Raw genomic sequence first — 24639 nt, 5'->3', positions numbered from 1 at the left:
GGATGCTGGCAGCTATAGCCAAATCACTGGAAGGTCATCAGCCAAGTAAGTGAACCATGAAAGGAAGCAGAGAAGAAAACAATATACTCAATAGATATTTTCAGCTGGTAAGCATTGTCCAGGTCAAGCTTCCTGCACAGACTTCGTATGGTCCAAGTTAACATTACAGCAAAGCATTGCTAACAGCAGGGCTTTTCTTATGTTCTCTCAAGACTGACAAAACCCTGTAATAGGAGTCTTCAATACTAACATTAGTCAGTAAAATGGAAGATCCCATTACAAATCCTGCAAGCGGCTCCACTACTTTAACCATGTGCTTTTTGCATAGGAAAGCAGATACGCTTTGTTTGTTTTGATTTGCTACAGGGAGGATGGCGTACCCGAGCTGCACGAAAGCTTGGCTGTCAACTTGTCCATACCTGAGCTCAACTATTGCTATATTCATTTCCCAGAACTGTCACAGCTGTCCTCATGTCGGTTTGAAGCGTAACCACCGCTTGTCAGAAGATGCAAGAAAAACACAAGTGAATTATTTGTATTTTCAGAGGCTGCCTGGAAATCTAAACATTTCTCCATTTGCGCAGGGGGTAGAATGCGAGTTTGCAATTTGCCAGGCTCAAAGTGGAGGTTGTATGAGGCCAGCAAATGAGAAGATGCTGCTAAGTTCTCATTTCCTTCCCAGGATAACGAAGGAACAACAATGTATTTATCATGGACAGGAACTGGAAAATAGTTTCTTCACGCTTTATGTATTTTTGCATATAGTAAAGAAATCAGGGGAGATGCTCTAGCAGGCGAGATGGACCCAAGTCCATTTAGGGCTTTAAAGATGGTCACCTGTCTCTTAATTTAGTTCCAAACATCATGCCTGGAGAAAGGAGGAGAGGAGGCATGCAATCTGGGCGAAAGCTTACATAACCCCTTCATATCTGAAACATTCTTCTTAAGTCTCTGGGGTTTCAATGCCACATTCATCTTGCAAACTGTTACAGTTAAACACCTGAAATAAGGCAACGTTCCCTCCAAAAAACCAAAATTTATTAAAAACTCATATTCCTTGCTGCACTTGGCTAGTAAAAAAGCAGTACTAGCCTGCAGAATGCTACATTGGTCCTACACTTCCAGATACTGTCACAATACCAGTTTTCATGTGGTACTGAAACTTCTAGCAACGGTTAACTTTAAAAATGTATAAATACACAATAGAACAGTGTTTCTTCAAGAGGACCTGCAGAGAACTAGTGGTTATGTATAAATATCTGTGCTGAAGGAGTTGACATTACAAAAAAAAAAGGAATCTGCAAATCATTATTTACCAAAAGAGTACCACAACTGCTCTGCGACAAAGAATAAAAGACAATTCATTGATTTAACTGGATGACTAGGGTCAGTTCTTCCATTGCCAGCGTTACTTAAGACATTTCTGAATAGGAGAGTAAATCTGACAGATAAACCACCAGCTTTGTCACGAGATGACATACGATTGTTAGGAATAAAACAGCTTGTATAGTCTATTAGCGCAACACTTTTCTAGCCACAGATCACCTGTGCATGCAATGCAGAATGGGGGGGGGGGTAGCGCAGATTCTTCCGTGTCTGAAATTAAAAGCATGTCCCACCCCCACAGGAAACATCTTTAGAAGCAATTCTGTTAACTGTTGCATCACCCACTTTCCATTTGCTATGCAAACACAGGTCTTGCATCTGCATTCACAAGTATGTGATACTCCATTGCCTCCCAACTCTACCAAATGTCTAAGATTTTGGGGCTGGCAATTCAACTGATCCTCTGAAGTCATAGGGGGGATCCTGTTCCCTAAATAAATCAAACTTTAATTTAACTGGTGTGAAGTCCTCAGTAAACTGGAATTACCACAGTTCCTTTCTTCTTTGTTGGATGCCATTCTTACCATCCAACGCTGCAACACACAAAGGATGCACCGTTGACGGAATCGGGACTGCTGCTTTTCCTGCTTCAGTTGACCATGATGAAGTTTGATTTACAATGCGCTTTTAAAACAAAAGCAACAAGGCATATTAATCTCATACAATACTATTATTAACAAGATTTTTTAAAATCCCGCCTTTCTGCTCTTCTAGGGCCACCGAGGCGGCTAACACAATTAAAACATACAAATTAAAATCTCATCTTAAAAGCCATTAAAACCAACAGACAAATACATCATTAAATCAAGTTAAAACTAAAGCTTAAAAATAAGTACGAAAGATAAATGAACAACAGTTGAAACACTGGGGAGGAAGAAGGGATCAACAAACAACAAATTCTTCCCCCCCCCCCCCGATGGAAGACAGCAACAGAAGGGGACAGGCGAATCTCCCTGGGGAGAGAGTTCCAGAGTTTTGGTGCCACAATGGAGAAGGCCTTCTCCTGGGTTGCCACCCACCCAATCTCAGAAGGTGGGGGCACCCGATGCAGGCCATCCAAAGATGACTGCTGTGGTCAGGTAGATTCATAAGGGAGTAGGTGGTCCTTCAGGTGTGTTGGTCACATGAACACATGAAGTTGCCTTATACTGAATCAGACCCTTGGTCCATCCAAGTCAGAATTGTCTACTCAGACTGGCAGCGGCTCTCCAGGGTCTCAGGCAGAGGTTCTTCACATCACCCACTTGCCAAGCCCCTAATTGGAGATGCTGGGGATTGAAACTGGGACCTTCTGCATGCCGAGCAGATGCTCTACCACTGAGCCACGGCTGTTCCGCAGCATGGGAAGCAGGACGGGCCCCCCTATTTTATGTCTCATGGGGCTGAACCTCCAGAGCCGTCTTCTGAAACCCAGCCCACCCAACAGGCATGGAAACAGTGGACCACAAGACCAACCCCCCTATTCCTACCTCTCCTAACCACTCCACTGAGATACTGGGGTTGATCCTATCAAACAATATGAGTCCTCTTCTCCCACCTTAAGGACTCGTGGAAGCAAAAGCACCAGCCCCAAACCACAGGCTTTAAAGGTCAGCACCAGCACCTTGAGTTGTGCCCGGAACCAAACTGGGAGCCAGTGTCGATGAGCCAAGACTGGAGTACTATGGTCCCTGTGACCCACTTCAGTCAACATCCTGGCTGCAGCAGTCTGCACCCACTGAAGTTTCCAAACAATGTAGATTGTAATCTAATCTGGACGTAACCAGAGCGTACACCGCTGTGGCCACATCTCTTCCACCCAGGAAGGGCTGCAGCTGCCTAACCAGTCAAAGCTGGTAAAAGCGCTCCTGGCCGCAGCTGCCACTTGCCTATCCAGCAGGAGGCCTGGATCCAAGAGCAACCACAGAAGATGGACCTGTTCCTTCAAGGGGAGTGCAACCCCATCCAGAATAGCTAGCACCTTAAATACTGGGTCAGACCTTACACTCACCAGTAGCACTTCCATCTTGTTGGGATTAAGCTTCAGTTTATTAGTATACAATGTTTGCATGACTAAGGCCACTTATGTTCTCTCCCTGTTTTTTATTTTGGCTTCCACATGGTGTTTCCATGCTCCTACCGACCTTTCAGGTTCCCTCCCCCCCCCCCCCCAGGTTTCCATGTTCGCTAAGTGAAGTTTCTAGACTCGTACGGATCAAGTAAACCAATTTGGCAATTCAATGCCCAAATGAAACGTCATACCTATGAATTCCGTGACGGGGTCATGCTCGCCTTCTGTCTTGATAGTGCCTGCAATGCTGTCGTTCTCCAGGATTGGGAGGAAAAGCTGCACAAAGTCAGAGGTGTACGGAGGGGCAATCACATCCAATACCTGAAGAGATACCGAGTTATCAGGGAGTCTGCAGGTTTGACTCTTCAAAATGAAATAAAGACATTGTCCGATGCTTCCCGCTCCCCCCTCTGGAATCAATTTGACAGTTAACAGAATCCTGCATATGTGCAGGCAGCTATGAAGTCAGCTTGTGTGCATATGTTGTACAAGATACTGGAGGGGACAGCAGCTTGATGATGTTTCAGCCAAGGCAAAGACGTGGTGGTGCAAGGTTGATAACTCTTGGGAGGCAAGATGGCGCCACGGCAGGAGTGTTAAGCGTTTGAGCTCCCAGGATTTTTGTTCTTTTTAACTAGTCTAAGGAGTGCACTGACCTCAGGACTTCAGGATGGCTCAGGACTGTAAATTACTGGAGTTAAGGAAGAGGAGTTATTGGGGGGAGGACACTCCGGCCTGATAAATTACACCATGGGACCTTTCAAACGGTGAGAGACTCTGAGGATTATATAAAAACATAAGAAAGGCCATGCTGGACCAGACCAAGGCCCATCAGGTCCAGCAGTCTGTTCACACAGTGGCCAACCAGGTGCCTCTTGGAAGCCCACAAGCAAGACGACTGCAGCAGCATTATCCTGCCTGTGTTCCAAAGAACCTAATATAATAGGCATGCTCCTCTGATCTTGGAGAGAATAGGTATGCATCATGACTAGTATCCATTTTAACTAGTAGCCATGAACATGTTCACTCCCCTCTTAAAGCCTTCCAAGTTGGCAGCCATCACACCACATCTTGGGGCAGGGAGTTTAACAATTTAACTATGCATTGTGGGAAGAAATACTTCCGTTTATCTGTTTTGAATTTCACACCCTCCTACCAGCTTCCAAGCAATCTAAGATTGGAGACTACTTCCCAGCAAATGATGTGGAACAAACATAAAGATGGCGAGCAAAGCCCATTCACCACTACCAACAGCCAACCCCACACCAATCCTCTGACAGAGTTTGTTCATCTGCACTCAAATGCTCCACTGAAAGAAGGAAGGTGCCTTCCTTAATACATCTGGTAGACTATACCACAAGATGAGCAAAAGGCCCAAGTCAAGCCAGTTCTTGCCACCTAATCAGTACATATGAAGCTGCCTTATACTGAATCAGACCCTCGGTCCATCAAAGTCAGTCCTGTCTACTGACCGGCAGTGGCTCTCCAAGGTCTCAGGCTGAGGTCTTTCCCATCACCTACTTGCCTAGTCCCTTTAACTAGAGATACTGGGGACTGAACTTGGGACCTTCTGCATCTGCCAAGCAGATGCTCTACCACTGAGCCACAGTGAGCATGAAAAGGCCTGAAATAAAGAGACCCCTCTCTTCTGCCCCAGCCTTCCAGGGATTCACCAACCTCAGTCACAAAGTATCTGATCAAAGAGATGTCCGTGTCCAGCTTCTCGAGACACTTGCGGATATAGCCGACCACGGGAAGGACGTATCCTCGACTCAGCAAGTGAACCATCCTGTCCAGCAGGGTCTTTTTGAGCTCCAGCTGAAAGGGCAAAGACAAGACAAAGCATTCGATGCTGAGCTACCTAATGGGCCATCATTGTTCCACTCCCAATTTACACCTTACAATGAGGAGATGCAGGTCCGGGTAATTTTGTAACAAAGAATTCCCAAACTTGCTCAACAGAACTTTCAGTGCAATCCTAAAAACTCCAGTTTGAACCCATTCATTTAAATGGGCTTAGATGGGAGTAACTCTGTTTAGGATTGCACTGTCAGTTGCCTTGCTGGAGCAAAGCAACCCCCCCACACATACCTTGCTCCAGCCCTTTTCTGTTTTCTCTTTCCAGTACAGTTCACCTCTAAATGAAGCTACACCTGCAGAGAAGCTTCCAGGAGCCTTTATTTTATTTGTACCCCGCCTTTCTACCCAATGGGGACCCAAAGGAGCTTACAACATTCTCCCTTCTTCCATTTTATCCTCATGACAACCCTGTGAGGTACGTTAGGCTGAGAGAGAGTGAAGAAGAAGAGTTGGTTTTTATATGCCAACTTTCTCTACCACTTAAGGCAGAATCAAACCGGTTTACAATCGCCTTCCCTTCCCCTCCCCACAACAGACACCCTGTGAGGTGGGTGGGGCTGAGAGAGCTCTGAGAGCTGTGAGTAGCCCAAGGTCACCCAGCTGGTTTCATGTGGAGGAGTGGGGAAACCAACCCGGTTCACCAGATTAGCATCCGCCGCTCATTTGGAGGAGTAGGGAATCAAACCCAGTAATTCAGATCAGAGACCACTGCTTTAAACCACTACACGACGCTGGCTCTCAGCCCAATGTTATCCAGCAAGTTTCCATGGCAGAGCGGGGATTCGAACCTGGGTCTCCTGGATCCTAGTCCAGCACTCTAACCACTACGCCAAACTGTCTCTCCTGGGGAAGTTTTGACAGCTGCTTCAGTGATTTGGGGCTGGAGGAGCACTCTTTCGGCGCTCTCTGAGCTCAGGTTTACTGAGCGTGGCCATGACCATTCTTGTCTCCATTTTGTTGACATCAGTCTCCGCTACCCCTTTGGGCCATTGCAGCCCGTCTACGCTCTGAAACTCTAAGTCTGGCAAGCCCCAATTCAGAAAATTGTCCCGGAGGGTGTCTGCAGGATGCATGAAAGTAAGCTGAGCAGGTGGACAGGCAGGAGTAGATCACTTGATACGACTGAATTTTCATCATGAAATACAACGGCCAGCCAGTTCAGCTGTGGAAAGGAGCAGCTCTGGAGCAAAGGAGAGGTCCTCAGAGAAATGACTCAAATCAAGCACAGTCGGCTCCATGTCTATGACTCCTAAACATCGTGATCCCATCCGCGCGTTGTTAGGCACACTATTCAGCAGCCTTGCCTAACAAAAAAGGACCTCTGGGGACCTCAGACTACCTTAATGAAATCACCTCCAAGAGATGCTTCTCTTTCCTTTGCTTTATTTTGGAAGGATTTTGACTTGAAAGCCCTTCCTGGGCACATTTCCTCCTCACCTGGAGCTTTTGCTTCCTCCAACACAAGCCAGACGACTGATCTGGACTTCATCTGGATATACCCCGCCCCAGAAAACTGAACTTCTGTTCCAGCTGTCTCCCCCACCCCCAATCTTTTAATTTTCGTCACCTGCTCCATGACGTCAAGCTGAGAGTGCTCAGTTTCAAAGAGTTTGACAAGGAGTTGCAAGACCAGAGGGTGAAGCAGTTGATGGCACGTGCTGATCTGCAAAACAGAACGTCAATCCGTATGATGCCCAACATTAGCACAAAACCTGGCCGACAGCTGCACACTAAAACCCCTCGTCCTAGAGCACTTTTTAAAACAAACAAACAAAACAAACAAACGAATCAAGACTGCCAACCAAAAATGATTAGTGCCAAGAATTTTCAAACAGTTAACTTGGAATATTGTCGAAGGCTTTCACGGTCAGAGTTCATTGGTTCTTGTAGGTTATCCGGGCTGTGTAACCGTGGTCTTGGTATTTTTTTCCTGACGTTTCTTCCTACACACTTGACACTGAGAGACATTGTCCTTCAGTGTTACTCCTCTGAAGATGCCTGCCACAGCTGCTAGCGAAACGTCAGGAAAGAAAATACCAAGACCACGGTTACACAGCCCGGATAACCTACAAGAACCAGTTAACTCGGAATTCTTATAACACAAACTCGTCCCCGCGTTATAATATAAACCTTTTAGCAACAGTAACGGCACAGAGGGTACATTTTCATTGACCATCGCTTAGTCTTCAGGAGACAGGTGAATAGTTGAAAAGTACATAAGCATCCACAAAATTTAATGAATATTCTAATACAAAGTGATATGAATAATTACTTTCTCCCCAAAAGATCAAATAACTGGACAGGCCCAAAGCATACGCTTAAGATAAACGCCCATGCCCAGTAATCCAATGGACTGAGGACCTTGCAACTTAATCAGCATTTGAACGTATGGCATATAGACGACAATTGTTAATGGACACATTTTAGATATTTGGGAACGTTTTACGGGGGCTTATTTGTAAACGTGCCACCACTGTTGTTATATTCTGTTATGTATTTTAATTCTTTCTGTTGGGTTAATTAAAATAAACAAACACAAACTCATCCCTGCATAGCACCCAACTGATGCAATGTTTGTGAGCTGCCTTTTGTAGATTTCTAAGCCGTTCCTTGGCTGCTTACTTCATGATTTTCACAGCTACAAGAAAGCTTCAAGAAAATGATGCTGTCAGAAATGGAGGGAGGGCAAAGTGAGGCAAAGAGCATGAACTGCTTCTTTTCAAAAGCTCTCACTTTCCCACCAAGGCGCTGTGTGGATTTCACAATTCGGCACGAGCACAGGCGAACAGAGAATTTGTTACCAAGTCTGGAGTTCAGCAACTTTAACATTTAAAACCATCTCCCCCACCCCCATGTTTCTTAACACTTATAGGTACAAAGGAAACACCTGGAAGTGTGTGCATACAATACATGGGGAATTCACAGAAGCCAAAGTGTGTCCCAAGTAGGCTTTCCTGTGACCAGGAAGAGGGTTTACATGCCGTGCATGGCTGTTTACCCCTTTCCACCACTACAACAATCAGTATTACTCAGGACACAGACTGCAGCTTTTCTGGGAGCACATTTAGACAACAACCCTCAGAATTCTAGCTGAGGTCTATTCAATGGGCCTTACTCCCAGGAAAGTTTCCTTAGGATCACACTGTTAATCTAGAAAAAAATACACACACACACAAACACACAGCCCTAAGTCTTACCTCGTCCAACAGTGCCAAGTGCACTGGAGTATGATCTGTCTGAAGCTGGAAATAGCGGGGCTCTGACACTGTCCAATCGACCCATTTCAGCACCCCCATTGCCACTACTGGAAACCTAACGATACAGAAGAAGAAGAAGAGTTATTTTTATATGCCAACTTTCTCTACTGCTTAAGGAAGAATCAAACTGGCTTACAATCACCTTCCCTCTCTCCACAACAGACACCCTGTAAGGTAGGTGGGGCTGAGAGAACTCTAAGAAAGCTGTGACTAGCCCAAGGTTACCCAGCTGGAGGAGAGGGGAGGAGTGGGGGAACCAACCCAGTTCACCAGATTAGTGTCCGCCGCTCCAAACCACTGCTCTTAACCACTACACCACGTTGGCTCCTAGGGAAACCATATTAAACATGCCAGGTTCAGGCTTCTGTCCTACAAATTAAGCAGCACAGTGGGTTGTATCTCAAGGATCTTCTAACAGTGGAACTTTCTTCCAAAGCACGGAGACTCTGTTGCATGGCAGAGGGTTCTCTGTTCCAGAGCAAAGCACATCTGGATCTGTGGGCTCTAAACCTAAGTTTAAACTCAAAATTTTATATTAAGAATGTGGGCCAGATCTCTTTCGCCAGATCTCCATTTACTGATGAAACTACTGATGTTCCAAGTGAAGCACTGGCAAACCCCCTACAGTTCCCCAGTCTGTCATCCCTATTTAGTCATGGTTTCCCACACACACATAATTTCTGAGGTAGATCACGATGGGTAGCCATGTTAGTCTGTCTGTAGCAGGAGAAAAGAGCAAGAGTCCAGTAGTACCGTAAAGACAAACAAAATTTCTGGCAAGGTATGAGCTTTCGTGAGTCACAGTTCACTTCTTCAGAAGTGAGCTGTGACTCACACAAGCTCATACCCTACCAAACATTTTGATAAAGCTCATACCCTACCAAAGAGTTCGATGTAATTCTTCTAGTCTGATACAGCCTCTTTGCTGTTCTGGTCTGGCTGCCAATACTCTGATTTACAGAGCAATCTGACTCATTCAAGGAAAAAGGTGCAGTTCTTTAAACACTGAAGATGACACCTGTCTTAATAAGCAGAGAAAGGACTTCCCATAAAAAGAATCTAAATTGCTACTTGCTATGTAACGGAATAAGGTCATGTAGCCCCAGAATCACTCAGGTACATCAGCTTGCAGGACTTTAACTCAAGTATTCAGAAAGAAAGAAAGAAAGAAAGTAAAGAGTGAAGTGATATTGAGCAAATTTGGCTACCAGAACATTATCTAGTAATGCCACAGCAGAAGGCAGTAATTTTCTTCAGTGCAGAAAACCACAGCTTAAGGAGTGAGGAAACACGATGGAATTAAACATAAAGGATTCAGACATACGCTTCTGAGACACAGATTTTTCCCCCAAAATTTTGAGAATGCAGAACAGAACGTTTGTGTTGCGTTTAAAGGAAACACCATTTCAGCAAAAGGAAGACGTTCACTGTCATAAAGACTGGCCCTGCAAATTTCTCTGCTCCCTCCATACATTGCTTTGAAGCAGAGCAAGTGGAAGATTTTACAAAGAACACCATGTTTCCTTAAAACGTTGTTTAATGCACGCTCTGAGCTTATGCGAATGAGTCTGAACTTTTATCCAAAGGAAGTATTTACCTGATACATTGGTAAAGGGTGCTTAGTTCCGCCACAAGTTCAGAAGCTCCTTTATTCTCATTACAGCAGAGATTATGAACCGTTTCAATGGCTTTTGAAGTGGACTTGAGCTCATCTTTATTTATGCTCACTCGCTTGTTCTAGGAATGTTACAAAATATAGTTTGGGAAGCAAAAACAAAACAAACAACCCCCCTCACATTTAAATTGCTTTTAAATGCTAGTACAGAGTACAACGTTCACTTTGACAACCTTTTTGAAAAGTGAACACTTTGAGGTCCCTATGTGCACTTCACCTGTGATATTTCCCAGATTGGATTAACTAATTAGAAAACACACAAAACTACTCCAAATTTAATACCATGAAGAAATGGTAACTTTTTAGATAAGGCAGAAGATTATCCATTCAGATATCTAATATAATGATACTATACTGGCATGAGCATTTATAATCCCAACTCATTTACATAGAATTAACAACTTGTTAGGGCTGGAAGAATCATATGCTTCCTTTGCACGGAGGCAGGGTTTTCTATATTAAAGTAGATATGTGCACACATCCTTAAATAAATCCATAAACCATCTACCACAAAGGGTGCCATATTCAAAGAAGAGGTGAAAGGAAGACATGCTAAGAATATAATTTTAGTGGAATTATAATCCAGATAGCTCTAAATATTAGCAAACTACTGTCTTTGTTGATTCTAATACTGGCCCATTTTTCATGATATACAGATTACTGAGCATACAGAAACCACTTTGACTGTTCCTTATTTACATGGAGAAAAAAGTTTTGCTGGTTTGACTACATCTGGAGAGTTGAAAGTCAAGCCTTATAGCTTTATTCTAAATCGGGGTCCCTAATCTTTTGGGCTTGCCAACCTTTAGAATTCTGAAAGGGTGGTGGGTACAACCGCAGAGGGCAGAGCCAATCACAAAATGCCAAGGAGTGAGGTTATGCACAACTCTAAAAGTAACTCTTCAACATTTCATGAAGAAGCTCTACTCAACAGGATTCCTTTTAAAATGAACATGTTCTTTTAATATGCTGTCTTTTATACCTGCAGCCTACCTCCAGCCATGCAGTGAAGATCCTTGTGCTGTGGTGGCAGCTGCCGCCAAAGAAACATTTTTTTTTTAAAAATCTGCACAGCCAATCAGATTTCCAGTGACCAATCAGAAGCCCTGCTGGACAAAATCCTCACCTGGCCCCACCCATTTTCTTAAAACATTTGGCAGGCACCAGGGAAAGTGTCAGCAGGCCCCATGGCCCCCACAGGCACCATGCTGAGGACCTATTCTAAATTATGAAGCATAATATGACACATTCTTTCCCCAGTTTTAATCACAGAATTTACCCCCAAAGCAGCAGTGGTCTGCTCCAAACTGAGTTTACCTTTTTCCATGTTTCTACAACACTAGCTGCATATGCCAGAATATGGATATATTTGTGCTTATGGTCCTGATTGATCTTAGCGCCAGGTTTAAACAATGAGAGCATGAAGAGATCCAAGAAAGCAGGCACTCGAATCTGCACAGAAAGAGGCGAGAATTATCTTATGACAATTTCAAAACCCGTTTGAACATATGGAAGTAAATTCAAACGTGCACTGTCAGTCAGTGGGCTAACAGCATTCATGATGGTCGAATGGCATTTTTGGTGGTGAAGCGGGGGGGGGAGGTGCCGATGCTTCTCCTCCCAATGCACCCCCCACACGCAAAATTCCCCTAACCCCAGGAGCAAAATTCCACGCAGCACACTGGACTGCAGCATTCTATGAGATCCACTCTGCTTGTGGCACTTTGGATCTACAGATTACATGCACTTTTTCTATTCACAGAGAAGTAAATTTCATCCGTCAGTATTTAGTAAAAGGACAATTAAAAATAAATAGCTATTTGTAACTAGCAGCATACATGAATATTCCACAACCAACAAGACACTGAGAAACCTGTCTTAACAAGATAGACCCTGCAAAGTTAAAAAGCGCATTAAAGAGCTCGATTATAACAGTACTACTTTTCTTACTTGCCACGTTTGTTCATCTCAGTTTTTAGGAATACTACCACCACATGGTTTGCCCGCTTATACTTATTATTTGAAGAAGAGGAGTTGGTTTTTATATGCCGACTTTCTCTACCACTTAAGGCAGAACCAAACCGGCTTACAATCATCTTCCCTTCCCCTCCCCACAACACACACACTGTGAGGTAGGTGAGGCTGAGAGAGCGTGACTTGCCCAAGGTTACCCAGCTGGCTTCGTGTGTAGGAGTGGGGAAATGAACCCAGTTCACCAGATTAGCCTCTGCCGCTCATGTGGAGGAGTGGGGAATCAAATTTGGTTCTCCAGTTCAGGCTCCACCACTCCAAACCACTGCTCTTAACCACTATATCATGCTGGCTCTTTCTACAGCCTTCTGTTTAGCTAGAGTGAATGCAAACCCCTCTATGGTCATGCAAGGCAGAATTTTGAATATGCCATACCCAGACAGGACCTGTCCTAACTCTTCTGGCTCTATTGATTCATTAGCTCATGCTCTTTTGGAATGCCACTTTTATGAGGAACTTAGATCACGTTATATCTTTCCCCTCTTAACATATAAATATAATGCCTCTGTGTCTGACATAATGGCTTTTTTTTAAAGTGATGGGGATCCCAAGGCTACATTGTCGGTGGCAAAATTTATTTCAGTCCTTACATCCCTCAAACATTAGATCTAAAATTACGCTTTGCAAGATCAATGGATCAAGGGGCTTTTAAGGGATAAAGGAAAGGAAAGATAGATCCTAATTTGTACTACCGTATATACCCGTGTATAAGCCGACCCGCTTATAAGCCGAGGTGCCTAATTTCTCCCCCAAAATGGGGAAAAATTAGGCACCCGCGTATAAGCCGAGGGTCGGCTTATAACTCCTCCCCCCCCCCCCCCGCAGGCTTACCTGACCGGCTCCTGGCGGCAAAAGCGGCACAGGCCCGGTGGGGGCGGCTTTCCTGCAGCCGCAGGAGGCCGCCCCCAGGCCGCTCCGGGCGGCGGAAAGCGGCACTGGCCCGGCAGCCTCCCAGGCAGGCCCTGCTGGCTGCTCCCAGGCCGCGGGAAGGCGAGCGGGCCGGCGGCGGGGGGGGGGGGGCGGCGAGGCCTGCCTGCTCCCAGGCAGGCCCCGCTGGCTGCTCCCAGGCCGCGGGAAGGAGCGCAGGCTGGCGGCGGGGGGGGGGGGGGCGGCGGCAAGGCCTGCCTGCTCCCAGGCAGGCCCCGCTGGTCACTCCCAGGCCGCGGGAAAGCGAGCGGGGCGGCGGCGGGGGGGGGGGGCGGCGGCGAGGCCTGCCTGCTCCCAGGCAGGCCCCGCTGGCCGCTCCCAGGCCGCGGGAAGGCAAGCGGGCCGGCGGCGGGGGCAGCGGGGAGGTCTGCCTGCTCCCAGGCCGCGGGAAGGAGCGCAGGCCGGCGGGGGGGGGGGCGGGGGGGGGCGGCGGCTGGTCGCTCCCAGGCCGCGGGAAGGCAAGCGGGCCGGCGGCGGGGGCAGCGGGGAGGCCTGCCTGCTCCCAGGCCGCGGGAAGGAGCGCAGGCCGGCGGGGAAGGCGAGCGGGCCGGCGGCGGCGGGGGGGGGGGGCGGCGGGGAGGCCTGCCTGCTCTCAGGCAGGCCCCGCTGGCCGCTCCCAGGCCGCGGGAAGGCGAGCGGGCCAGCGGCGAAAGATGGCGGCGGTGGTAAGTTTTCCCTCCTCCCTCCTCCCCTACCCTACCGTATTGACCCGCGTATAAGCCGAGTTGGCTTTTTTCAGCCCTTTTTTTGGGCTGAAAAACTCGGCTTATACGCGAGTATATACGGTATATGGTCTGAAAAAAAGATGTTTCTCCTATTATGTAGGGCACACGGTGTTTATCCCAGTGGGGGTAGCCATGTCAGTGTATTGTGACAAAAGCAAAACAGAAGTCCAGTAGCACCTTCTTAATATGGAAATTAGTTAGAAAAGTAACTACTAGAAAGTACTGATTGATTAATTAATTGTGTTAATAGTAAGGTTTATATAGAGGAGAATTTAGTAGACAAGCCCATGATGAGCTTGCAAAACATTAACACCTCAGAGAATGGATAACTAAACAAGGTGAGTATTCAATGACGTTAAGCCAGAATAGCATAATAATGGCAAGATACCAGTATCTGTTTTACCCAGGTACAGGCTGAGATTGTTTTTTTCTTATAGTTTAGGTTCTATGTTTCTGTAGTGAGTTTTGTTATGTTGACTATGTAAATTTGTAGTACATCTGTTTTGTTTATTTTTGAAAAACAAAATAAAATACTTACACAAAAAAAGATGCAGTAGCACCTTAGACAACGTATGAGCTTTTGTGAGGCAAAGTTCACTTCAGGAAGAGCAAGATAAAAATATCAAATATTTCGAAATCAATGAATGGTAAGGTACTGACTAGGACAAGGAGCCAAGAACAAGGAAGTCCCTGGTTCAAATTTTGCCTCAGCCAAGAATTTACTAGGTGGCCTTAGGCAAGCTTCTGTCTCTTTCCTTCAGTCTCATGTCTATAATATAGGGCACTCAGCCTACTTTACAGGACTATTGTAACAACTTCTGAAATAACATATGCACAAAGCATTTCAACTCTTAGAATATATGTATATTTCAGGATTGTTATTTATTTCATTATTTACATTTTTATGCCACTCTTCTTCCTTGCCAGAGGAAAAGGTAAAGGTAGTCCCCTGTGCAAGCACCAGGTCATTCCTGACCCATGGGGTGACATCACATCCCGACATTTCCTGGGCAGACTGTGTTACCGGGGTGGTGGTTTGCCGTTGCCTTCCCCAGTCGTCTACACTTTACCCCCAGCAAGCTGGGGACTCATTTTACCAACCTTAGAAGGATGGAAGGCTGAGTCAACCTTGAGCCAGCTACCTGAAACTCTACTCCTGTCAGTTTCGCACTCAGGTCGTGAGCAGAGCTTTTGACTGTAGTACTGCAGTTTACCACGCTGCACCACGGGGCAGAGGAAGAAGGGGATAATTCTTAATTTTTCCTCTCACTTCTGTGGCACCTGCAGGGCCGATAAATTCTCTTCTAAAAGAGCACAAATCAGAGAGGGAAAAGGAGGCAGTGCAAGATTCAGAAATCCCTTTATGAAATAGCCCCCCCCAAAAAAAAGCGGCTAATCAACAGAAAGAGGCTACATTTCCAGGTAGTTTTTATATGCAGATTGCACTCAAAGGATGGAGAAAATAAGGTCTCTACATACATCCCAAATGCTTTATCTCCTCAGAAAACGAATTCATGACAAAATGGCACTGGCCTGCAGCAGGACAATGAGGAAAGCCCACACACCCATTAAAATGTCAGCTGCATACCTTAAGGACTGCCTACTCCTGTATGGACCTACTCGTCCACTCTGGCCATCTTTGGAAGCCCTGCTTTGTGTGCTCCCACCATCTGAGACAGGACAGGAGGCAACTCCTGAAAGGGCCTTCTTGGTCATGGTGCCAAAACTGTGGAACTCCCTCCCCAGGGAGATTTGTCTCCCTCCACTGTTGTCCGCCCCCCCCCTCCGCCAAAGGTGAAGACTGTTGTTTTCCTTGGCATTCCCCCGCTAATGTTTACTGGGCCTCCTCCCTGATTGTGTTACGTGTGGTTGTGTTTTTATGTTTTACTGAACTGTTTAATTTTTATCTCTCTCTCTCTCTCTGTACATTAAACAGCATCAGTACATTAAAACAGTGTTTAAAATAGAGTGTGTGTGTGTGTGTATATATGTACACATACACACACACACACACTCTATTTTAAACGCTGTTTCAATGTACTGATGCTTTAATCTTGAAATGTTTTAATGTTTTGAGGTCTTGGGGATCCTACTTAGGTGGAAAAGAGGTGTCAAAATGTTTTGAATGAATGAATGAATAAAATAGGTTAACAAGCTAGGTAAAGATAAAGGTAAAGGTCCCCTGTGCAAGCACTGGGTCATTCCTGACCCATGGGGTGACGTCACATCCCGACGTTTACTAGGCAGACTTTGTTTACGGGGTGGTTTGCCAGTGCCTTCCCCAGTCATCTTCCCTTTACCCCCAGCAAGCTGGGTCCTCATTTGACCGACCTCGGAAGGATGGAAGGCTGAGTCAACCTTGAGCCGGCTACCTGAAACCGACTTCTGTTGGGATCGAACTCAGGTCGTGAGCAGAGCTTGGACTGCAGTACTGCAGCTCACCACTCTGCGCCACGGGGCTCTTGTTAGCAAGCTAATAAGCATTAAATATTTTAGGTTTTCTGCCTGACAAAATGTGGTGGGGTCTTTTTGATGTTCCTGAAACAGAGAGACAAGAAGCCGTTTCTTCAAAAGCCAGACTGCTGCTCACCAGTTCTACCGGAGGAGGATCCATGCTTGTGAACATTTTGAACAGGACTGTGATGTCCGCCGGGTTCAGAGCTCCTTTCGACAACATGGCACCGAGGGCTTGACAGGCCCGAGGGTAGGAGGCAGCAGTTCCCAGAGCTAAAGTGATCTGACTGGCATCATGGCCTCTTGATAAGATCCAAAAAAGGAACACAAGAAAGAACATGAGCACTAATTTTAGGCACTTTGCGGAATAAGCAGTGTCAAGACGGTCAAGCAGGGAAAATACTGAGCAGTCTTCAAAGGGCACTGAACACGTTAAATATGGCCTGCTTACAAACAGGGCAGCAGAGAAGCGTCCATACAACTGGGCACAGACCTGAAAATGGCCATCAAGCAGGCCAGAACTGTCACCTAATCAATGCTACATCTGAACCCTTAAGCTCATACCCATAGCATTAGCTATAATTTGAGGGGCATACCAGTCACTACCACACACTATCATTAGACATGCTTACCGTTTTTTTCGCTCCTATGGACGCACCTGACCATAAGACACACCTAGTTTTTAGAGGAGGAAACCAAGAAAAAATCTTGTTTTCCTCCTCTAAAAACTTGTCTTATGGAGTGAATGCCGGCTGGGCGCGTGTGTGTCGGGATGGCGCGAGCCGGCGTTCCCCGCCCGGACGGCCAGCTGGGAGGCGGGCAAGGCCGCACAGAGCCACGTGTGCGCGTCGGGAACGGCGCGAGCCGGCGTTCCCCGCCCGGACGGCCAGCTGGGAGGCGGGCGGGGCCGCATAAAGCCAGCTGGGCGCGTGCGCGTCGGGACGGTGCGAGCTGGTGCACGCGCCCCGCCGGCTCTGAGCGCCCCGCCCGCTTCCCAGCTGGCCGTCGGGGCGGGGAATGCTGGCTCGCACCGTCCCGACGCACACGCGCCAAGCCGATATTCACTCCATAAGACGCACAGACATTTCCCCTCACTTTTGAGGAGGAAAAAAGTGTGTCTTATGGAGCGAAAAATACGGTATTTTGTGTAGAAAAGTTCTAGACGACTTTCCCCCTTAAAGTCCAAGTAACATACAAAAAATATATTAAAATTTAAAGTAGAACAATAAATGAAGTAACAAGAAGATCGATCCAAGACAGAAAAATATCAGTAAAACTGCAAGTAATAAATCAGTCCATAAAAGAGAAGGGGAAATACCAAGACCTTGTACTGCTCTTTTGTTAAACAGGTGAAGCGCCCCATCAAACTGTCTGGGGGGGGGGTATAATTCAGAGCACCACCATGAAAAGACCCTCTTGCTGGTTACAACCTACTTTCTCAGGTGCCAGTGGAGGAAAGAGGCGCAACAAATAATAGAGATCAGATCTCAAAGACCCAGAAAAAAAGGCACCAGCATCCTAAGCCTCAGCAACCTGAATTGTGCCCAGAAGTACATTGGCAGCCAGTGCAGGGTTGTTGTTTTTTTAAAGCATTGGAGAAATATCCTCCACACTAATGCCCTGACCTGGATGGCCCAGGCTAGTCCGATCTCATTGATCTTGGAAGCTAAGCAGGGCCAGTGCTGGTTAGTACTTGTATGGGAGACCACCAGCCTTATACCTCTAGCCGTAAGTCAGCAGCGACTTGATGGCACCTTCCACCATCAATTAATAATACAATACAAACAATAATACAAGGAAAGATAAAGAATATATTAAATTCAGGAAAAGAGGAGGATGAAGAGTTGATTTTTATATGCCAACTTTCTCTACCACTTAAGGAAAAATCAAACCGGCTTACAATCACTTCCCCTTCCCCTCCCCACAACAGACACCCTGTGAGGTAAGTGGGGCTAAGAGAGCCCCAGATCTGTGCAAACCCAGCTATTTAACGGCTAACTCGAACTAAAAGTCCTACATAATGTCAGGAAAATGCTCTGGTCTTGACACGGGCGATCCTCCCAGGTAAAGACAAGTCTATAGTTGTGGATCAGCCACTGAGTATGCACCTCCTTATATGTTCTCTTGTTGCCAGCTGATGCAGAAAAAAGGAACTCTCATTTTATTTTAGGGCGCTGCTATGGGGTATGGTGATGGTATTTCAGCGAAGAAGCTGTACATACCCCGGTGCACAATGAGAAGAGGAAAGTTTATTCTACCAGGTTGACACTGAGAAAGTTGGCTTGCTACAGTGCTAATATTCTATCAATGACATCATTTCCAGGCCAGGTTCAGTTTAAAATAATCTCTCACAATGAACTGCGAGTAGAAGAAGAAGAGTTGGTTTTTATAGGCCAACTTTCTCTGCCACTTAAGGGAGAATCAGGCAGGATTACAATCACCTTCCCTTCCCCTCCCCACAACAGACACCCTGTGAGGTAGGTGGGGCTGAGAGAGTGTGACTAGCCCAAGGTCACCCAGCTGGCTTCGTCTGGAGGAGTGGGGAAACAAATCCGGTTCACTAGATTAGCCTCCACCGCTCATGTGGAGGAGTGGAGAATCAAACCCGGTTCTCCAGATCAGACTCCACCGCTCCAAACCACCGCTCTTAACCACTACACCACATGTGGAATGGGGCAGGACACCTTTTCTTTAAGCAATCCAAAGCTAGGATAGGGAGGGGGAGAAGAAGAGAAAGAGAGAGAAGCACAGCCAAGTGCGAATGAAGAATAGAGGCTTTACTTCTCATGAGCGAACCGCTGAACCTCTTGAGCAATCCTGCGCACCGCAGAACCACCTTGCTCTTCCTGGGCTAATATGGACATCATCGATTGGGCAAAGAGGTAAGTATGTTCACCATGGCACACCATTTTCTGCAAATATAATCAAGGGACAGACTGTCAACCTCTAATTTCTACACGCTGAGCTGGTAAAGAAGTAACAAAAAATGTCTTGCGAAAGCTAACGCCAAGCCTAATCTTACATTCTAACAGCCCATTGGCCAAATCTGAGGATATTTAAATCTGGTGATTGGAGCTGCACATGGGCAAGAATGGATCTAATTGTTTACCTGAATAGCAATACAAGGGGGGGGGGGGAAACCCTAAATACCTACTGCTTTATACTTTAAATTTTTTTGATAAATACAGTATGGTTTGAAAGTCACTACACAATATGATCAACTTTGCTGAGCCCTTAGAGATCTACGCATCATCAAATGAGATGAACAAGTCCAGAGGCATAGATCTCACACATGAGATGCTTAAAGACTATCAAACCAAACAACAAACTGGTTTAGACATCTGTCCACCCTCACTAATGGGCCCAGAATATACATTTTCTAAATAAATAACCAAATCCATGCAAACCCTTTTGGTCTTTTCCAATACGGGATACCTTAGGGATATAAAATTGATTCGGAATACAACAACCCCGCTAACTCTTGAAGGGAAAAAAAAGAACAAAAGAGAGCAGACAACGCTTACGGCAAACTCGGGGAGATTCTTCTCCAGGTTTTCTTCTCCGCCGTCTAAGATTGTTGCCAGGGAGGTGCGTAGAACTCGAGAAAAGACTTCTAACTGCTGGCATGCCGTGGATACACTAGTTATCTCTCCCTGGTACCCAGCATCAGAGATAAGCTGTAACAAACAGCAGTAGCTGAGAAGAATTGCATGAGGAAGCCCATGGTCACTGGGAAATTCAAGTGTGCATTTTGGAAGTTGCCACTACATTTAACTGGACTGAAACTTAAACAAAACTATAACTGAAAAAGTGTTAAAAATTAATAAGCTAACAACACTGTTTGCTTCCAAGTTGATAAAATATGCTGATGAGGACAGAAAAGTGGGGTATACATTTATAAAATAACTAAAAATAATAAAATAAACCAGCTTTGGCTTCTGAAGGCAAATGGATTTAAGGTTTCATACACTTAAAGGGTAAAGTGCAAAAAAAACCCAACCAACAACAAGAACAAAAAACTCCATATCAAAACAGGTTTTGGAAAACCCAGATTGTCTTCATTAACTGTGGGCAAACAGCATTTTATCCTTAAAATGTTTAAATAAATCTGTTTGTCTTCAGAAGCCAAAGTGGGATGAAAGGCTTGCATGAAAAGAACCTTAATCCAAATAAATACATTTAGGTAAAGAATATGACACACAAACCAATACGACAATTCTTACATAATTCACACAGCTGACATCTGAAGTCTTCAACTATACAAAACGTTTAAAATGTTCAGTACCATACATTCGATGGCTTATGTGCGCATCAAAAGAAGAAGAGCTGGGTTTTTATATGCCGACTTTCTCCGCCTTTTTTTAAAGGAGACTCCAACCGGCTTAGGGGAGGCTGAGTCTGTGGCTCAGCGGTAGAGCATCTGCTTGGCATGCAGAAGGTCCCCCCAGGTTCAATCCCCGGCATCTCGTTAAAGGGGCTAGGCAGCTAGGTGATGTGAAAAGACCTCTGCCTGAGACCCTGGAGAGCTGCTGCCAGTCTGAGTAGACAATACTGACTTTGAAGGACCAAGGGTCTGATTCAGTATAAGGCAGCTTTATGTGGCTTACAATTGCTTTCCCTTCCTCCCCCCACAACAGACACCCTTGTGAGGTAGGTGGGGCTGAGAGAGCTCTAAGAAAACTGTGACTAGCCCAAACTTACTCAGTAGATTTCATGTGTAGGAGTGGGGAAACCAATATGGTTCACCAGATTAGAATCCACTACACATGTGGAGAAATGGATCACGCTTAACCACTATACTACGCTGGCTCTCAAAGATAGTTGAAGAAAGTTTGAAAGCAGGAGGTACTTACAGAATAGGTGTGCGATCCCAAGAAACTGTCGGTAATCCATAACACCTCATGCATATGATTTGCTACTTTTACACAAAGAAGCACTGCATGAGTCCCATATTTTTTTGCTTGCAAATTTTATCCAGCAATTGCCTGTATTGAACTATCGAGTGGATGTAACAGCTTTTTCAGGTCACTAAGTATTAATTACCTTGACAGTAAAATTTAGCATGAGGCAATCTGGATGAGCTTCAGCCAATTTGTAGAAGAGGTCCCTCCATGTAGTATGTGCTATCATTTGCTCAAGCCATGCGGGTGTCTGCCAAAATGAAAGGAACAGAATCACATGGATTGAAGGGACAAGTAAAATCAGCATGACTTTAAGATAGTTCTACAATTGCCCCAAAGATAAAGTAGCCCAGTGAAAGGCACAAACCCAGAGGAGCAACTGAATTTGAAGCATCCTCTAGAGCTGCTTGATGAAATATTTTTTTGCAACACACAAATAAGCTGTATTTTTTTCTTACTTTTGAATAAAAGTGCAATCCTGTCTTCTCTCATGCGTGCACCGATCAGGAGACCAGGGCGCCCAGTGACTTACTGATCTGGATATTAAAAGTTCTCTGTCTTACCTCTCCTTCCTCTGTGAAAATGGAGTCTGCTTTTCGGGGGTCAAAGTGTTTAATAAGCAAGCTTTTTAAATGGTTTTCCACTGTCTCCTGGACTTGAATTGGTTCAACACCTGTAATAAGAGGTCACTGTGTAGGAATCACTTTGTCAAGCAAGTTCTTAACAAAATAATGTCAAAGGCTTTCAAGGTCAGAGTTCATCGGTTCTTGCCACAATCACACAGCCCAGATAACCTACAACAGTGATGGTGAACCTTTTAGAGACCGAGTGCCCAAACTGCAACCCCAAACCCACTTATTTATCGCCGAGTGCCAATGCGGCAATTTAACCTGAATACTGAGGTTTTAGTTTAGAAAAAACAACTCATACGTTAACATCTTTTGCCTTAAAAGAAAAACACAATAACAGAGCTTTCAATGATACAAATAACTTTTTATCGAAAGACATGCTTTTGAACAATTAATGTGATTTTTGCTGTTGTGTGCATGCTGATAATTTGTCTACCCTTGGCTCATACTTTGTAAATTTGAGAGCAACACATGCAGCACTCAGGTCATCTGTTAGTTGTTTCTGGTGTCAGATTTGATATAATTCAAAGCTGAAAACAGCTGCTCACAAGCATAAGATGATCCAAACAAAGTGAGGAAAGCAATCCCAAGTGCTTTCATTGACTTAAAAGTGTGGAATTTTCTGCCAAATAATTTTAAGGAATTCTGAGTGGCAAATCCAAGGCAAAACCTCCCATTAATAAATGGCCAATAACCCCCCATGAAGAATTTTGAGAATCTGGATGGGGAAAATGTGCATCTGAGTGGCAAATCCAAGGCAAAATCTCCCATTCACAAATGGCCAATAACCCCCCCCCCCATGCAGAGTTTTGAGAATCTGGATGGGGAAAATGTGCATCTGAGTGGCAAATCCAAGGCAAAATCTCCCATTCACAAATGGCCAATAACCCCCCCCCCCATGCAGAGTTTTGAGAATCTGGATGGGGAAAATGTGCATCTGAGTGGCAAATCCAAGGCAAAATCTCCCATTCACAAATGGCCAATACCACCCCCCCCATGCAGACGTTGAGAATCTGGATGGGGGAAATGTGCATCTGAGTGGCAAATCCAAGGCAAAATCTCCCATTCACAAATGGCCAATACCCGCCCCCCCCCATGCAGAGTTTTGAGAATCTGGATGGGGGAAATGTGCATCTGAGTGGTAAATCCAAGGCAAACCTCCCATTCACAAATGGCCAATAACCCCCCCCCCCCCATGCAGAGTTTTGAGAATCTGGATGGGGGAAATGTGCATCTGAGTGGTAAATCCAAGGCAAACCTCCCATTCACAAATGGCCAATTACCCCCCATGCAGAGTTTTCAGAATCTGGATGGGGAAAATGTGCGAGGGGCCAGCTTGCCCCAGCAACGGGGTGTATTGGGGGGGAGGGAAGAGAGACACCCCCCCCCCCAAGGAAAGGTCGAGTTGTCCGCAGGCTTGCATGAAAACCCGCAAGGTGAACTTTTGCAACTCGCCCCCCAACGATGCAAAGACACAAACACACACAAAAAAGACTCCCGTGTTGCAGAGAAAGAGGCGCCTTTGCATTGTGCCCCGGGTAAGGGGGGGGCAAGCTCGCACGCTTCCCACACCAGCAGCAAAAGCCGTGCGGGTGCAAAGGGCGGCAAGTTTACAAAAGTGGGTTGGGGGGGGGCTTTCCCACTCCGTTCCTCCGGTCTGGCTCCCTGGCTCCCCTCCGCCGCCTGCAGCAAAATGCAAACCCCGGGCGGGACGAGGAGGTGGAAATCAGCTCCGGAGCTCTGCCGTCGCCCTCCTGCATAAGGTATCCATTGGCCTGGGGGAGAAGCCGGCTGCTGCCGCCGCTGCTCTCCCCTTCGCGGCGTGCAGAGCGGGACTGGTGCCAAGCGGAGAAGCACGCTCGGTAGCAGCTCCCGACTCAGGGGGGCTCCGAGGGGAGGGGAGGGAAAGGGGGGGAGTGATTCCCAACTCGCTGCCGCCGATCACAGTGCAGCCTACGGGGTGGGGAGAGAAAGCCCTCTTCCCTCAGCCTCCAAGGGGCCAGGGCCACTCACAGCAGGCGGAGGGCGAAGGCGCCGGCCACGCTCTTGCGCACCAGGAAGCTGCCATCACGGCAGGCCCGGGCCAGCAGCTACCCGGCCAGCCGCACCGCTACGCCTGCCGCCTCGCCTCCGCCACCGCCCCGTGACAAAGTTGGCTGTGGCGCGGCGGAAATTTGCGTCGAGGCCGCGAGGAGGGGTGGAGGAGGGGGCAGACGCGACGGCTCCGTGCGTGCCCACAGAGAGGGCTCGGCGTGCCGCTTATGGCACGCGTGCCATAGGTTCGCCAACATGGACCTACAAGAACCGAAGTTCATAACACTTTCTGTGACTGTCCCTTGTAACAGCGTCTCACATCATCCACCATATTTGATTACAATCAAAATACATTCATCTTACAGTAATATTATTTCTGCATAATGGCTCTCATGTGGTTTTTCCTTTATATCTCAAAAGGTTAGGTATCTATTTAAATGCCCTGATCTGGAGAGCCCAGGCTAGCCTGATCTCGTCAGATCTCAGAAGCTTAGCAGAGTCGACCCTGGCAAGTATTTGGATGGGAGACCTCCATGGAATTCCAGGGTCCTGATGCAGAGGCAGGCAATGGCAAACCACCTCTGAACATTTTTTGCCTTGAAAACCCTACGTGGTCGCCGTAAGTCAGCTGTGACTTGACGGCAAAAAAACCCTATTTAAGTCATCCATTAAAGTGCAGCCAATTCTGACTCAAAGTTCCATACTTTGCC

At 46.3% G+C, this 24639-nt stretch overlaps 1 protein-coding gene across 1 annotated transcript in view; it reads right to left on the bottom strand.

The window, feature by feature from the left end:
* Positions 1-1964: 1964 nt before the first annotated feature.
* The window catches only part of NELFCD (negative elongation factor complex member C/D), a 28022-nt gene continuing 5347 nt past the window's right edge, over positions 1965-24639 (bottom strand). The window contains exons 4-15 of the mRNA XM_056844005.1: positions 21830-21939; positions 21409-21516; positions 19890-20042; positions 19147-19277; positions 16502-16667; positions 11546-11680; positions 10151-10290; positions 8494-8608; positions 6864-6959; positions 5114-5254; positions 3628-3757; positions 1965-2010 (exon numbers count right to left, since the gene is read on the bottom strand). Of these exons, the coding sequence (XP_056699983.1) occupies positions 1976-2010; positions 3628-3757; positions 5114-5254; positions 6864-6959; positions 8494-8608; positions 10151-10290; positions 11546-11680; positions 16502-16667; positions 19147-19277; positions 19890-20042; positions 21409-21516; positions 21830-21939 (1460 nt within the window). The 3' untranslated portion in view covers positions 1965-1975. The remainder of the gene's footprint in view (positions 2011-3627; positions 3758-5113; positions 5255-6863; positions 6960-8493; positions 8609-10150; positions 10291-11545; positions 11681-16501; positions 16668-19146; positions 19278-19889; positions 20043-21408; positions 21517-21829; positions 21940-24639) is intronic.

Source organism: Euleptes europaea, chromosome 2 (genome assembly GCF_029931775.1).
Source record: "Euleptes europaea isolate rEulEur1 chromosome 2, rEulEur1.hap1, whole genome shotgun sequence".
In the NCBI taxonomy this organism is placed as follows: domain Eukaryota; kingdom Metazoa; phylum Chordata; class Lepidosauria; order Squamata; family Sphaerodactylidae; genus Euleptes; species Euleptes europaea.
This window is presented reverse-complemented; position numbering and strand designations above follow the sequence as displayed.